At 45.3% G+C, this 13,505-nt stretch overlaps 1 protein-coding gene across 3 annotated transcripts; it reads left to right on the top strand.

Annotated features, from left to right (window-relative positions):
- Positions 1-3,580: 3,580 nt before the first annotated feature.
- Positions 3,581-10,157, top strand: PDE6H (phosphodiesterase 6H). Of its 3 annotated transcripts, none has more exons than XM_042027096.1 (4): positions 3,581-3,686; positions 8,327-8,513; positions 8,779-8,819; positions 9,697-10,157. In XM_042027096.1, exons 2-4 carry the CDS (start codon positions 8,374-8,376, stop codon positions 9,771-9,773), a joined length of 258 nt encoding a protein of 85 aa, XP_041883030.1. In that variant the 5' UTR covers positions 3,581-3,686; positions 8,327-8,373; the 3' UTR covers positions 9,774-10,157. The 3 variants fall into 3 exon arrangements, with proteins under 3 accessions (XP_041883030.1, XP_041883037.1, XP_041883044.1); XM_042027103.1 differs by lacking the exon at positions 3,581-3,686 and adding an exon at positions 5,038-5,256; XM_042027110.1 differs by lacking the exon at positions 3,581-3,686 and adding an exon at positions 5,038-5,261.
- Positions 10,158-13,505: the final 3,348 nt, after the last annotated feature.

Genomic DNA, 13,505 nt, shown 5'->3' with positions numbered 1-13,505 from the left:
CTCAAAGGACCCTTTTCTTCAGGTCAGTCATGGAAATCTCCCTCTAGAGCCCTGGTAGTGGAAAAACAGACCTCATCCTCTTTCATCTCTGCCCTGTTGCCAGAGAAGCCTCCAGGGCATAAGTGGAAATGAGTATCAAGATCAGGCTCTTCTGCGAGCTGAGCTTGGACGCACTGAACACAGCTTTTGTATCCAGCAGCAGGCACTGATTCCCAAAGTCAGCACACCCCGTTTATTGCGGGCTGTTATAGATGCTTAATCCTGACACCAAAATAACTGTGCATGATTTCCTGGATGAAAAATGATAAAACTATCCATGGGCGTGCTTTCTTCTGTGCATTTTTGATGGACTGATTTTCATGTATTCGAACAACCAAATATCTCTGCCAGGCAAAGCCCAATCCCCTGTATCTGTTTCTCTTTTCTACACTAGGACAAATGACATGAGGCATTGCAGGAGGATTACAGCATGTGAGTCTTCTTTTACAGGCAACTTACTACATTGAGTTTCTCACCAAAATTCTGTTGACATGACAACCTCACTGATCTTCTATGAGACCAATTGACAATCCCATTCTAAATCCAGATCCTACCATGGTTATCTCACCAGGGATTCAGACTCAGTTAGTAGGCCGCTTATCTTCGGGAGTGAAACCAACATTTTACTGTGTGGTTGATTCTCTGCTCACTTCCAGTTAGGTGTATCTTTGTGGCAAGTGATAAATCTCTATCAATAAGGCACAAAATCTCCCAAGGATGTGGCACAAGCTTGTAGAGATAATTTTCAAAAGGTTTTGTGGCCCACACCAACCACAGCCCTTATCAGCCGCATCCCTGAGTCTGTGTCTCAGCTGGGATTTCCTCCCACAGTCCCATGAGCTCAGTCAGCCTGTGGAAAAATCACTGTCTTGTAAACTCGTGTTTTCTTTGTCATTCAAGTGATCTGCTATTTCTGGCATAACTACTGTTTCCATGGCTACACCAGCTCATAAATAGGGTCAGAAACCTTGGAGATGCTTTTTAAGTGATTCCTTGGAATAGAGTATAATCTGGCCAGAGGTGATGAAGCTCATGAGTTTTCCTTTGAGGCCATGAGGACTGAACTCCTGCTACCACTTGGTTTCTGGTGCAGCTTTGGTCTGGATCGAATCGCAACTGTTGTGGCCAAAAAAGTTGTCAGTGGCTTTCCTGGGACCAGGGGGGGAAAAGCCTGTGCAGGGAGGGACAGGGACTGGGTACTCAGTCCCTGGGCAGGACTTGTCATCCATGTGGTGTGGCAGCCAGGCATGAACATAAAGCCTCTTGCTCTGAAAAGAAGCTGTGCGCCTACAACTCTGAAAAGCAAATGCCACCCACTTCGTGAGGGGAAGGGAGAGAGAGAGGATGGATGGAGAGGGAGGACTGATAATCCTAGGAGATAAGAAAGAACATGAGAAGTGGGGCCCTTTAGGGAGTTTCTGTCATGTGTTGTCAGTGGTAAAAAAATATCTTTGTGTGACACCATGGAAATTTTTTTCCCACAGTCCACTTTTGTTAAAGAGAAACGAGACAGGTTTCATTGGGAAAACAGGAAAACAAAGGGAGTATTTTGAAAACAAACGGCCTGAATACATGTAAATTTTTAAGCTTCAGGAAAGAGTAGAGGGCTGTAGAGCTGATTTCCCCAGCAACTTTACCTACATAAGAGGAGGCAGAAGGGGAGGGGGAGCCCCTGGAAACCTGTCTGCAGCAGATGGAGGCATGGGAATGAGCAGCAGGGATGGGAGTGAGTCTGCTGCCAGCAGGCTGCACCTCTTTATATCCACACAAGCAGGTCCCTGCCCACAGTAATCACTTCTGCTGTCAGAAGAGGATGAGTGCAATCAATCTCCACGCATTTGTATACGTGCTCTAGTTACCACAGGGAAGAGAGGATGCCAACACTATGCTGCCCCCGTCCTCTTTCCTGTGCCCAAAAATTACTGCACAAGCCTCTGAAAGCTGTATGATTGTCTTAAATGTGTGGGAATGTAAGTGTGCTTGCTCCTTCTCTGCTAGATTAAAAGCCCCTCAGCTACATCTAGTATTTACTTCCTGGCTTCTCAGTGCCCACTCAAGGGCTAGGACCTTACTGATTTTTTTAATGTAAGCTAAGAGTCTCACTGAAGGATTTATCTTGTCTAACTTCAGCCATCTGAAAGGTCAGAGGCCTCAGCTATGGGACTCTTGCTCAGCAACAGCACAGTGCTGGACTGGTGTTCACTGCCAGGGTCTGTCACATCAGTGAGAGACTGTCCCTTCTTGGCCCCACGTGGCCACACCCCTGGCTGGCATGGCTGCTCCAAAATCCCCTCCTCCAACCTCACCCAAAGACAAATCCCATCCATCATAAACAACCCACACTTTGGTGTCCTTCTGCCCCTCTGCTGCTCTCATGCTCCTGTTGCTCTCATTCTTCAGGATTATTTTCAGTCCTGCCAGCCCTTATCTCGTGTTGTGAGGTGGGAGCTCAACAAGGGTGAGTGCAAGGTGCTTCACCAGAGCCAAGAGCCCCTGAGGTTTGTTAACCTTGTGATTGTACCTCAAGCCAGACAGTTACAGGCCATGACTGAGTGTCATGGTTTAGCATAGTCTAGGTTTCTATCAGGGACAAGATCAGAGCAAGTTGTGGATAGGCAAATAGGCCTAGGGATGATTTATAAGTAAGTAATGGATATTTTCAACCAAACCACTACACTGAGGCACTGCTGCAGCCGAGGATGAGGATGATCTTCTAGCCCATTTTAGCAGGACTCTAGACCTTCTCTTTTCATCCTGAGACTCCACCAACTCTTTCCACATCTCTGACACTGATCTTCCAGGCAGTTACAACAGGCTATTACAACATATTGGAGATACCAAGCACTTGGTATAAAATAGTATGCATTACCATGCACGGAGTTTTGTTGGGTTGGAGTATGGGTTGAGCTCTACCTCCAAGGGCTCCTCACAGTAGCAATGCTACTGGTACCCAGATGTGACCTAGCTGTTACCTCAGCCCAACACCTGGGCTCTCAGGAGTGACTGGCTGGCCACCCACATGCAACACAAAGGTTCCCCATTCTCCCCCTGCCTTCCCATCTGCTTTACTAGAGCCCTAGCAGCACCTCAGCAGCATTCCCTGTGACTCTCTTGAGTGGACTCAGCTCTGTTGACACTGGTCTAACTGCGTGCATTGCTCTGTAAGATGTGTCTTTTCCCCTGCGGCACTTCTGAGAAGTTTACTGGGAACCCCTCCAGGCATTTGCCAGCACAGGAGAGGGATAGGGAATCCTCCCTTCCCTGACATGTGCAGACATGTGTGTTCCCAAGAAGCAGCATCACTTGAAGGGCAGGTTATTTCTTTATTTCTCTTTGCTTCTGCAGAGATGTCCTCCCAGAAGCTCCAGAGAAGCCACACCCTTCTTGCAGAAAGGGCCACATCACCCCTCAGAAGTGTGACGAGGCTCTGCTGCTCCTCCAGACCTTACTGGAGCTGTGCCTGCACAGCTCTGGTCTCACAGTGCTCCCCCCACTTCACCCCTGCCGTGTAGATGCCCGCCCACGATTGATGCCCTGATGTCACCTGGTGGCAGGGTATATCTACAGGACAAAGGACACCTCGAGACTCTTTCTACGCAGGCTGGAGGACGGGAGTTGAATGATTTGCAAGAGGAGCCCTTGGCACTGTAAGTGTTCCCCAGAAGCTCAAAGTAATAGCAAGGGGGGGAAGTGGGATGCAAAAAGAACTGGGTGCAAAACCCAGGGGAGAGAAACATCCAGATAAAACTCCATGGAGGAAAAATTTGGATGTTTGTGCTTGGAGAGCATGAACAGATCCAGTATCTAGGGGAAGGAGTTGTGATTCTTGTGTGGTTGCTCACTGTTTCCTCTAACATTAGGGCAGGTGCTGCAGCAGTGGTTTGTCTCAAAGCTCCCTGGCTGTACGAGCTCGGTTTCTCATGCTGGGCATCCCTCAGCTGGGGCTCCCTGGAACCCCCTTGGCTTGTGTCCTCAACTGGCTGAGCCTGCATGTGAGCAGCCCCGGGGGACTGCCTAGGAGCAGCTGGGACAGGCAGCTGGTGTTTCCTGCCCCAGTGCCCAGCCGCACATGCAGGGCACTTCAATGAGGAGTTTATAATGTGATGCTGTACCTCTGCTGTCACTGAATCCCTTCTTTCAACTGGGGTCTTTCCAGTGATCCCCATTTGGGAATATAGTTCTACTGGAAATGAGTTTCTGTCTTTTAGAGTGCATCCTCTTTCACCTGTTCTTGGTCTTAAAACTGCTGCTAGAATGAAGGATTTGAAATCCTTTGTAAGACACAGGAGCAGAAAGGGCTGAACCTGCGTGGACTTTTTCCCACCACTATGATTAGCCACCTCAAGCAATTGAGACTGGAGCTATGAAACTCCTCAAAGGCACTGGATTCAATACTCCCTGACAAAAGCCTGAAAGGATGATGCTAGTGGCTTTCCTGAGGCCAAGATCTGAGCATGCAAGAAACCCATAAAAAGAATGTGAAAAGAAGGATATTTCCTCCTGGTTTCTCTCTACTCATGGAAGAGTATCTGCATGGAGGGCCACGGCTTATGGAGGTTCTGTGTCTGACACCCTGAGGCAGCACAGGACAAATGCACACAGAAGAATCTGTATTTTTGAAAGTTTTGGATGAGGAAGACAAGTCCCTACACCAAAACTGTCTGAAGAAGATCAAGTGAGGTATCTACATTATCTGCCAGGGACATTTTCCACAGAGAGTCAGAGATTAAGGATGGGGCAGATTAAAGAGTCAGCATTTGTCAGTAGTATTCAAGCCCCTTTAAATTTAAATAAAACTAAAAGAAGGATGATTAACCTGGCCAACAACCCAGAGGTGGGATTTCTGACGAAACTGAGATTAGCCCATTAATGAGTATTAGGTATAATTAGCATTCAGATGCAAGCAAAGCTTTTACCTAGAGGATTAAGCCCTTGACTGAGCAGAATTGCTGTCAGGGGCAATTAGGTAACACCTCATCAGAGGAGGGGGCAGAGGAAGTGCATGGCAGAGGATCTTATGCCTCAACAATCTTTACATGCGCAGCCATCAGCTCTTGCCCAGGAGCTGCATGCTGGTGCTGGCAGAAGCAAAAGAGCTCTGGCAGACCAGGAAACACTGGGAAGAGGCAGCATAGCACTTGCAAAGATCTAGAGGAGACTCAAACGTTTGTCAAGCCACCTGTTTGATCTGGTACCAAGGACTAGCCAAGTAACCAAGTACGGTAAGACAGAAGGCTGTGAAATTCCCATGGGAAGAGCTGCTATTGGCATTTCTTCCATATCTGTGATCCTGAGGTGCTTGTCTGGCTGTGTGTAGGGGCAGTTTGTTCCCGAGGTGTGGGAACTGGAGCAGGTTCCATCCTGTGGGGCAGGGCCCACGCTGGCATGAATGGAGAATTTTTTGACTCTAATGATGGCAATTGAGTCTCACCAGTTCCGTGGTGGGAGGGCAGCTTGATTCCTGCTGCAAGATGGAAGTTGTTATGTGGCATTAAGGTTACTTTCCATCCTCGGTCACTTTTTTTTTGTGAAGCATGGAGATAATAGAGGGAGGTTAGTAAGGAAAAAGTTAGAATTGTCCCTAATGTTAGAAATGTCCCTAACTAAAAGTTTCATTGAGTGCTCTTTGTTCAATTCATGCAGGTGAGAGAGGATGAAGTGTGATTTGGGCAGATCCTTTTTCCTACCAAATCCTGTGTTATTGAATACCTGGTAGATGGATACAACTACTTCAGATTGGGACAAAAAGAAACTTCAAGGGCTCAATCTTTCTGTTAGCTATTCCTCTATTGAGTGAATGTCAGGGACAAAGTGTGGACTCAAGGATCTAAGAAGTTTTGACCCTCAAAGACGTATTGGTGGTTAAGGTGACATGCCAGTACACAGCAGAGGTTATTGAAGCAGGAATTCAGTTGGAGATGGAGCTCAAACACAGCTGTCAAGTTTTGGATGTCAGTCCTAAGGGATGGAAATCTGTTAGCCAGTTTGTTTTTTCTGTTGTACTTTTGGAAGTAGCCCTTGAGAGGTGTGCCAAGTAATTTAGGTGTCAGATTAACATGGTGCTTAAAAGTGGATGCATGTCCCTTTTAGTTCAGGAGCGGGGTGTAGCACTGGGACAGACAACATGGTGATGAGAATTGCACCTGAGACAGAGGCATAATAATAGACTTTGGCACATTAGCAGACGTTACAGAGCAGCTTTCTGATGCGAAGCATTTTGTTGTAGGGCAGTATCATCTGAATTCCTCCCATCCTGAGTAACAGAGAGGCACCAAATTCTGTCTTTGTTTTGAGGCAAAATGCCTTCATCTCTCAGTTTGGCCCTAAAAATCTGTGAGTCAAAAGATTTCATCTCTCCTCCGAGCAGTGCAGTCCAGGTCATACCTATCACTGCACTTCCATTCTCATTCTGTAAAAGAAGAAGGTGGCAGTGTTTGCCTGTCCTGCCACCATGCTGTGAGGAAAAAGAAAAAGCTGTAAATACTGGGCAACTGTTCAGGCACTGCAGAGATGGCAGCCAAATAAGTAACTTCCACGGTTTGAGCTGATCCCTGTGTTTGTGGGCACAGTGTGTGCTTAGGAAGCGTTGCGTTACACGCGGGGGAATAGCATCTGTGCATACTTCAGCTTCAGACACAACCATCTGCTGCTCCATTTGGGGCTGCTGGAACCTGTCCAGTCTCCTGCTTGGGATATCACAGCTGAGACAGAAGCCTGACCACAAGCGACAGAAGAGCTAGCCTGCCTCTAGGTACTATCATTTGGAACCATCCTACTGCCACCACAGATGGAAAGGTGTCCTGGGTGAAGTATTTCCAGACTGCCACAGATACAGAAATATGGCTTTTAACCTTGCATTGATATGCAAGTGACACAGGAGGATTGCTTGGATGATCTTTCTCCTTGTATCTCAGGATTTGCTTTCCAGCGCTCTGGCTATTTCAGGACAAAAACGTGAACTCTCTTTAGACTTGGGAAAAAAAATCTTTGATGACATTTATAGTTCTGAGATTAAAAATCCGGTGTGTCACGGTGATGTTGGGGATTAAACCAGAGTACTATGTGACCTAATGAGATTAGTCTTTAGAACCAAATCCTGACGTTAATTCCATCAGCGATTACATCAGCCTGGATGCACAGGGATGAACACCTGGAGATAGGAGATGTATAACAGTCATGGGGAAGAACGTGACTTCAAGGAAGAAGGAAAAAAGTTGCATTTATTTTTATCCATAAATGCACTTGTTCAGACCATTCTAGCATACTAATTAGCACAAAATTTGACAAAGGACTGGAAGCTTCCCTTTGGGCACTGGTGAGAGTTACTGCTGTCCTCTCTGGGAAAGAAGCAAAAGGCTCAGACTGCAGCAGTTCTGCCCTCTAAGACAGAGGTCTCCCAAACAGAAATTGCTCTCTGATAACTATTTAGCCCCTGTGAAGTGGAGTTTGGCTCATGTACAGTGTGATGAAAAGGGGTCAGCACATGTAATACAATGCTCAAAAATACCAAAATGGGCACATCCCAGGGAAAGTTACAGGCTTTACTCTTCTAAATCCTGAGAAATTTGCAGAATTAACTTCTGCCTAAAAGACAGTCCCCAGTGCTTTGCCTTAGCCTTCTGTATAATCTTTCAACGATCTTGTACTATTTCCTGTAAGTTTGATATTGACAAATGTGGAGCCCTAACTGCAGCTCCACCCAGACAGAGGGCACATCTAGCTCAACATCCCATGTCCATCAGTGTTCAAAAGGTAATGCTTAGGCACAAGTATGAGAACAGGTGATTCCCAAGGATGGGCTATTTCTCTAAGCAATACATGTGTCTTCGTGGCTCCTGCAGCAATCAGGTCCTGAACCAGGAAGCAAAAACCTCAGCAATGTTATTCCAGGGCTAGCTAGAAAAAAAAACCCCAACATTGTAATTAAAGTTCCTATTTTACCTAAATTGTGGGGCAAGCTTCTGCAGCAATCTGTCTCCAAGAGTGCAACTGTGTTTGAGACAAAAGAAGGTGTTAGTCTCCATGACTCTGCAGTCATTGCACCATGGGGTTAAATGTCTTTTTGGCCTTAGTTTGAGTGTCCTTTGTTTGGCATCTTAATTCTAGCATGCCAGATGAAATGCAGTGCTACCCTGCTTAATTTCTATGCATTACAATCTTTCTTTATCTTTAATAGCATTATCTTTAATCCTGCCACAATTGTATTTTCCATAATTCTGTCAACTGACTACTGATACCTAGAAAAGATAAGCAGAGTGTTGTGTCAGTCCTTGCTGTTATCTTGCAGACAGAGGGATCTGAGAGAGGCGCGTGCCTGCCGCTCACAGCCCAGCGATGAGCGAGACCCCAGCCGCCACCCTCAACACCAGAGATGCTCCAACTGGTCCCAGCACACCACGCAAGGGGCCTCCCAAGTTCAAGCAGAGACAGACAAGGCAGTTCAAGAGCAAGCCCCCCAAAAAAGGAGTAAGAGGGTAAGGGAATTTTGGAAAGAAAAGAAACCATGTTAGTTGAGTAGCTCCCCACTGCTCCATTGTGCTTCTGTGATACCATCTTCCCTTGGGCAAGGAGCCAGAAGGCTTTCCCCTGCCCCCGGGTCACAATCAGCTCTCCAACCTGGAGCTGCTTCTCTTCTGCTCCCTACCCACAGTTCTCCTTCCTTGGCTGGGCGTTTAGGACATCTCCCCTTTCCTTGCTGCTGCCCCAAACACACTCCTTACCTGCTCTTTTCTCTCCTAGGTTTGGAGATGACATCCCAGGCATGGAGGGGCTGGGCACAGGTAAGCTCTGAAGGATGTTGTTATCATGCCCTGCTTTAGCACTAGTGCAGACAAACTTCATCATGGGAAAGGATTCTGGGGTGGTCTTTGTTTCCCTGGCCTGTCTGCAACTCTCAGGGTCACCAGAGAAGACTCGTTCTACCTCCCCAAGCTGCCACGTTCATGCTTATGCTTACATTCACTACAAGAAGGAAAGGCCATTTATGTATGCTTCAGCTTCAGACTACTTACATTATTGGGCTGCAGAAGTGCTTGTTTGTTTTCTGCTAATACTCTGGCTAAGAATTTCAGCAGCATGAGGTTCTCAAAGAAATGCTAAATGCTAAGCTATTAATACCAAAAAATCACAGAAACTAAATCCCAGATGGTTAAGTATTTGTGTTGTCATCAGAATCCTAATTTTAAGCATTTCTTGTACCCATCTGGGATTGAGAAACATGCATTGGATGAGCTGTAGCCAGTCAGAACTTTGAAGTATTGATAATGAGAGAGTCACAGATCCTGAATATTGTAGCCCAAATTATTCAGCATCTGATTTAAAACTCCACATGTCTTCAAGGAGATCACAGTTTGGCTACAGGTAATTTATGAGAACAGGAGAAACCACATACCTGGAATGAATTTTTACACCAGTTTACATAGTCACTGAAGAGACTAGGAAATGCTGCCTTGCTTTTTCTCACTGAGAGAAAGTACACTGATATGGTTTGGTCTGACAGGTAGTACCAGATTTGTAATGCTCATCTGCCCATTTAACCTTCAAATGGAGTCTCATTCTTGTTAATGGCTCCTGAGTAAATCAGCCTTTCCATTAATAAAAAATAAATCCAAGGAGTGCATTGGCAAGAACCCATTTGTCTTTTTCTCTCTTTTGCAGATATCACCGTGATTTGCCCATGGGAAGCTTTCAGCCATCTGGAGCTGCACGAGCTGGCCCAGTTTGGGATCATCTAAGGTGTCAGCATCTCTTCTGGTGTCACCTGGTGACTCCACAGATCCCAGCATATTCTTCACCACCTTTGACACTTATTTTTGGCCCTTGCATCCACTTGCTTATGGGCAGGGTGGTTTTGTAAGAGCTAGTTATGAGAAACTTAACTTTGCAGATTAATTTGGCAAAGAAGTTATTTGAGACCCTGAGCAGGCCTCATGCTCCATGTGATGAAACTACTGAAAAATGTCTTAATGCCTCCCTGCACAATATTTTTTCTTCTCTCACTGTCATAGATCTTCAATGTTTATGGTGATACAGGGAGGCTGTATTTGAACTTTTTCCCTGATTAGCTGAGATATTGTGTGCATGTATGTCCACACCTAATTAAATCAGCCCATTCTGTATTCTTCCTTCCTTCCCTCTCTTTCTTCGTCTTTCTATATAGAATTTCCATGGGTAGGTCCCCGTGTTATTTGGGCCACTAATTATTTGCTCAGAGTACATCTGTAGAAAACAGCATTAGAGTCACCAGTCCAGACATTAGGCTGCTTTCCATAGGAGATCCTTCCCCAGGGGTTCACCATAAGGAAGGTGCTGCTAAGATTTACCTCATCAGCAAATGGGGAAAAGGGCTTGCAAATGCTGTCTCTGCTGTACTGCCCACAGGCTACGAACCATGAGAGTCTGGCTGTTCTCATAATGTTAAATGAAAACGTGTGCGTCTGAGATCAATAGCTAAGTGAATTGATCCCATTATTCATTCCTTTGTGGTTGCAACTCCAAAGAAGCAGATCTCCAAATGACGCTGCGTTTCCTCTCCTTTGATGGGAAGCCCCGTGTGACACTTGCACTGTCCCCATGCCCGTACATATTTACATGAGACATTTGCTCCCCAGGACATGCTTGCTGCTGATTAAGACAAGGAATCCTTATGGTCTGTCACCAGACTGTGCCAGCAGTCCCGCCACATTCAGCAGAAAATGGTATTGCAGTAATTGCTCCCTCTTCCCTGTATTTAGCATAGGACAAGTCTCCCTTCATGCTGCCCCTCATAAGCAAGAAGGCTTTTCTCTCTTTACTCCCTGGCAATTTCAAGCTGTGGAGCTTGTTTGGACAAGCAGGCAAATGGTGTCCCCAGAGAAAAGTAACAACAGAGCAAGTGGGGAGGCAGGGGAAGGGTAGGATGTGTACATGCAGGCAAGCACAGAGAGAATCCACTTAACCCCATCGATCTGTGTCTCCTGGTCTCTGGCAGCCTGAGTGCTGCTGAGTGCTGAGGCACCCGTAACCACTTAAATGTTCGGGGAAGGCACCGAGATTCCCTACGGCCCTGGCATTAAGGGAGGGCTTTTGGCTTGTTTGCAGGCAAGGAGCAAGTTTATTGTAGCTACATAATATTCATAAGGGGAGGTGGAATTTTTAATCATTGCCTTTAGCTTGAGAAGCCTCATTGCATAAGAACTGCCTCCCCCTATCTTATCTTTCCTATGCTGAACATGTTCATGGGCGCAGGGAGTGATTGTGGAGAGGAGAGCAAATCCTGTCTAAACGATTGATCCCCACGCATAAAGCATTGCTATAAATCCATGGCGGTGCTATAGTTATCTGCTACTGTTATTCCAGAAATAAAAGCTAGCAGTTTCCAGTTAAAATATAGCTTGAGCACCAAAAGCTAAAGGAAATTAATTCCTGTTGGCAGTCCAGAGTACAGCTTTTATTATTCAGCACTCCTGCCATTAGACACAGCAGTAAACCACGGAGTGGTTCAGAACCGCAGCACTAGCACGGCGCAGAAGCCATGTACCATTTAGCTAATTGCAGCCCTCAGCTATTTCCTTGGGCAGAGGCAGTCTGTCCTTTCCACTTACTTCCAGTTTCTCCTGCCTTTCTCACCTTTTAATGCTTTTCTTCTTTCCCTAAGTGTTCTTTATGTAAATGACGTTTTATTTAGCTTTTACTATAGGGAACTGATTTCATTTTTTTCAAGCTCGTACTAGCCCTCTCCTTCTGTAGTTAAATGTGAATGTTCCTATGGCAATACTCTCGTGCTCTTGTTCACATTATGCCATCCTGTTACATATGATCCTCATCCCACCTTCTCAGTCTGTCCCCTTCTCTCTGGGAAAAGATCCACTAGACCCAGTTTTGAATCCTTCAAGCTGGCTGCCTCTATTATCATTGAGTTTTCCCTTTTTAAAGCTTTTTTAATAGGACAAAAACGAGAGAAGAAAATTTTATTTCGTCTTTTTGCTCCCTTTTCATCCCAGACCTTGGGAAAACAGTCCACAGACACTGAGACACTTTGTCAGAAAATACTGGGATAAAAGCAAAACTCTCCTTAGTCCAGGGACTGAAGTTTTAGCAAATCAGAAGGTCCTGGTGTAGTTCCATATCTGATTGCCATTTCCCCAGTTCCCATCAGAGAACTACTCCATTCTTCTTCCTAGAGGAGTCCAACAGGAATGCACATATAAGCCAGCTCTCATGCCTGGCTGATGAGCTGTATCAGAAGAGGGATGCTTTGAGACAACACAATTTGTTAGCTATTTTAAAAATAATTTCTGTGCATTAATAGGGATCACATTAGTTCCTTTACTTGTAAGGAATTTTGAGACTTAGAAGAAGAGTCTTAAAACACACTCACAGTTGTTTTGTCTGAGGTTCTGAGTTTTTTCTTATGAGCCGTAATTCCTGAAACTTCCATTTTTCAGTGAGAGATGGCTATGGTGCAAGAAAGCAAATGTGTTAAAGCAGCTTGTTGAAGGACTTCAGTCTATATGCATTGTAATATGTTACTCTCTGTTCTTTTACTACAAAAACATGTCAAAAGGAATAAAAATTAATAGAAATTGTTTAAAAAATCTTAAGAGTGTGGTCTGACTTGCTTACAAAATACAACCAGGGAAAGGCACATGACTTAGCTTTTCCTGAAATCCTTTCCAGGGGAAAGACCTGAAAGTCACTCATCACCTCTTGCTAGAGAAAAGCAGCTATTTATCTCCAAACAATAGACAATAAAGACCAACTGTGATATCATCTGAGAAGCAGTTTTTCCTGAGTGATGACTGGTATATTCTCCCAAAAGTGTTGCACATGATTTCCTTCAGGCTGAAATCTTTTGGCCAGTTACATCTTCTGGGGCTCTGTGCAAATGAATGTCAGTGTGTTTTCTACCCTATAGCAAAGAATTGCTGAGATGTGAATGCCACTTAGTTCCTTCTCATTGCCATGACTGCAAGACAGAGCTGCAAACACTCATCTCCTCTTGCGTCTTGCTGCGGCTGAACTTTCTAAATGTTCATAGGGGTTTCAAGATGGTCAAGTCCAATTGCGTTCTGGTGCTATGGTGTCAAATCTCAGCCTTAGAAGTGTTTTCTTTTGTGCCATCCTTGGCATTTTTTCTTGCAACTCATCACTGAGCGTCCACTTGAAAGTCTTTTTGTCTTTGAATGTTGTCTATCCTGTGAGATACGAACATGAGTTGCCCAGGGCTCCTTTGTGAGGGCTTTTTCAAACCTTTTCTCAACTGCATTTTGAAAGCCATAAAAATATCTTCTCACATGATTATGCCAATTTAAAGCAGTAACCAACTTTTGAGTCCCATCCTCACTGACCCCAGTTTCTGACTCTAGTGAGAAAGTTAATTAAACCCAAATCTCTTCAAGAAAAGAAGAATGAACCTTAGGAGAAGTGAGAAGCACTTGTCTTGCTTCTCCCCTTTCTGTCCCCCACAGTATCTAAATCACTTCAGG

The sequence above is a fragment of the Corvus kubaryi genome, unplaced genomic scaffold (assembly GCF_017639235.1).
Source record: "Corvus kubaryi isolate FWS band 111438036 unplaced genomic scaffold, C.kubaryi_AGA036_p1.0 129, whole genome shotgun sequence".
Lineage (NCBI taxonomy): Eukaryota > Metazoa > Chordata > Aves > Passeriformes > Corvidae > Corvus > Corvus kubaryi.
Note: the sequence above shows the minus strand (reverse complement) of the source record. Positions and strands in the feature narration are given on the sequence as shown.

Excerpts from the sequence above, each read along its gene's own strand:
- PDE6H (XM_042027096.1), top strand. The coding sequence starts at position 8,374 with ATGAGCGAGACCCCAGCCGCCACCCTCAACACCAGAGATGCTCCAACT. Across the intron at positions 8,514-8,778 it reads CCCAAAAAAGGAGTAAGAGG|GTTTGGAGATGACATCCCAG; the intron begins GTAAGGGAATTT and ends TTTCTCTCCTAG. Across the intron at positions 8,820-9,696 it reads CATGGAGGGGCTGGGCACAG|ATATCACCGTGATTTGCCCA; the intron begins GTAAGCTCTGAA and ends TCTCTTTTGCAG.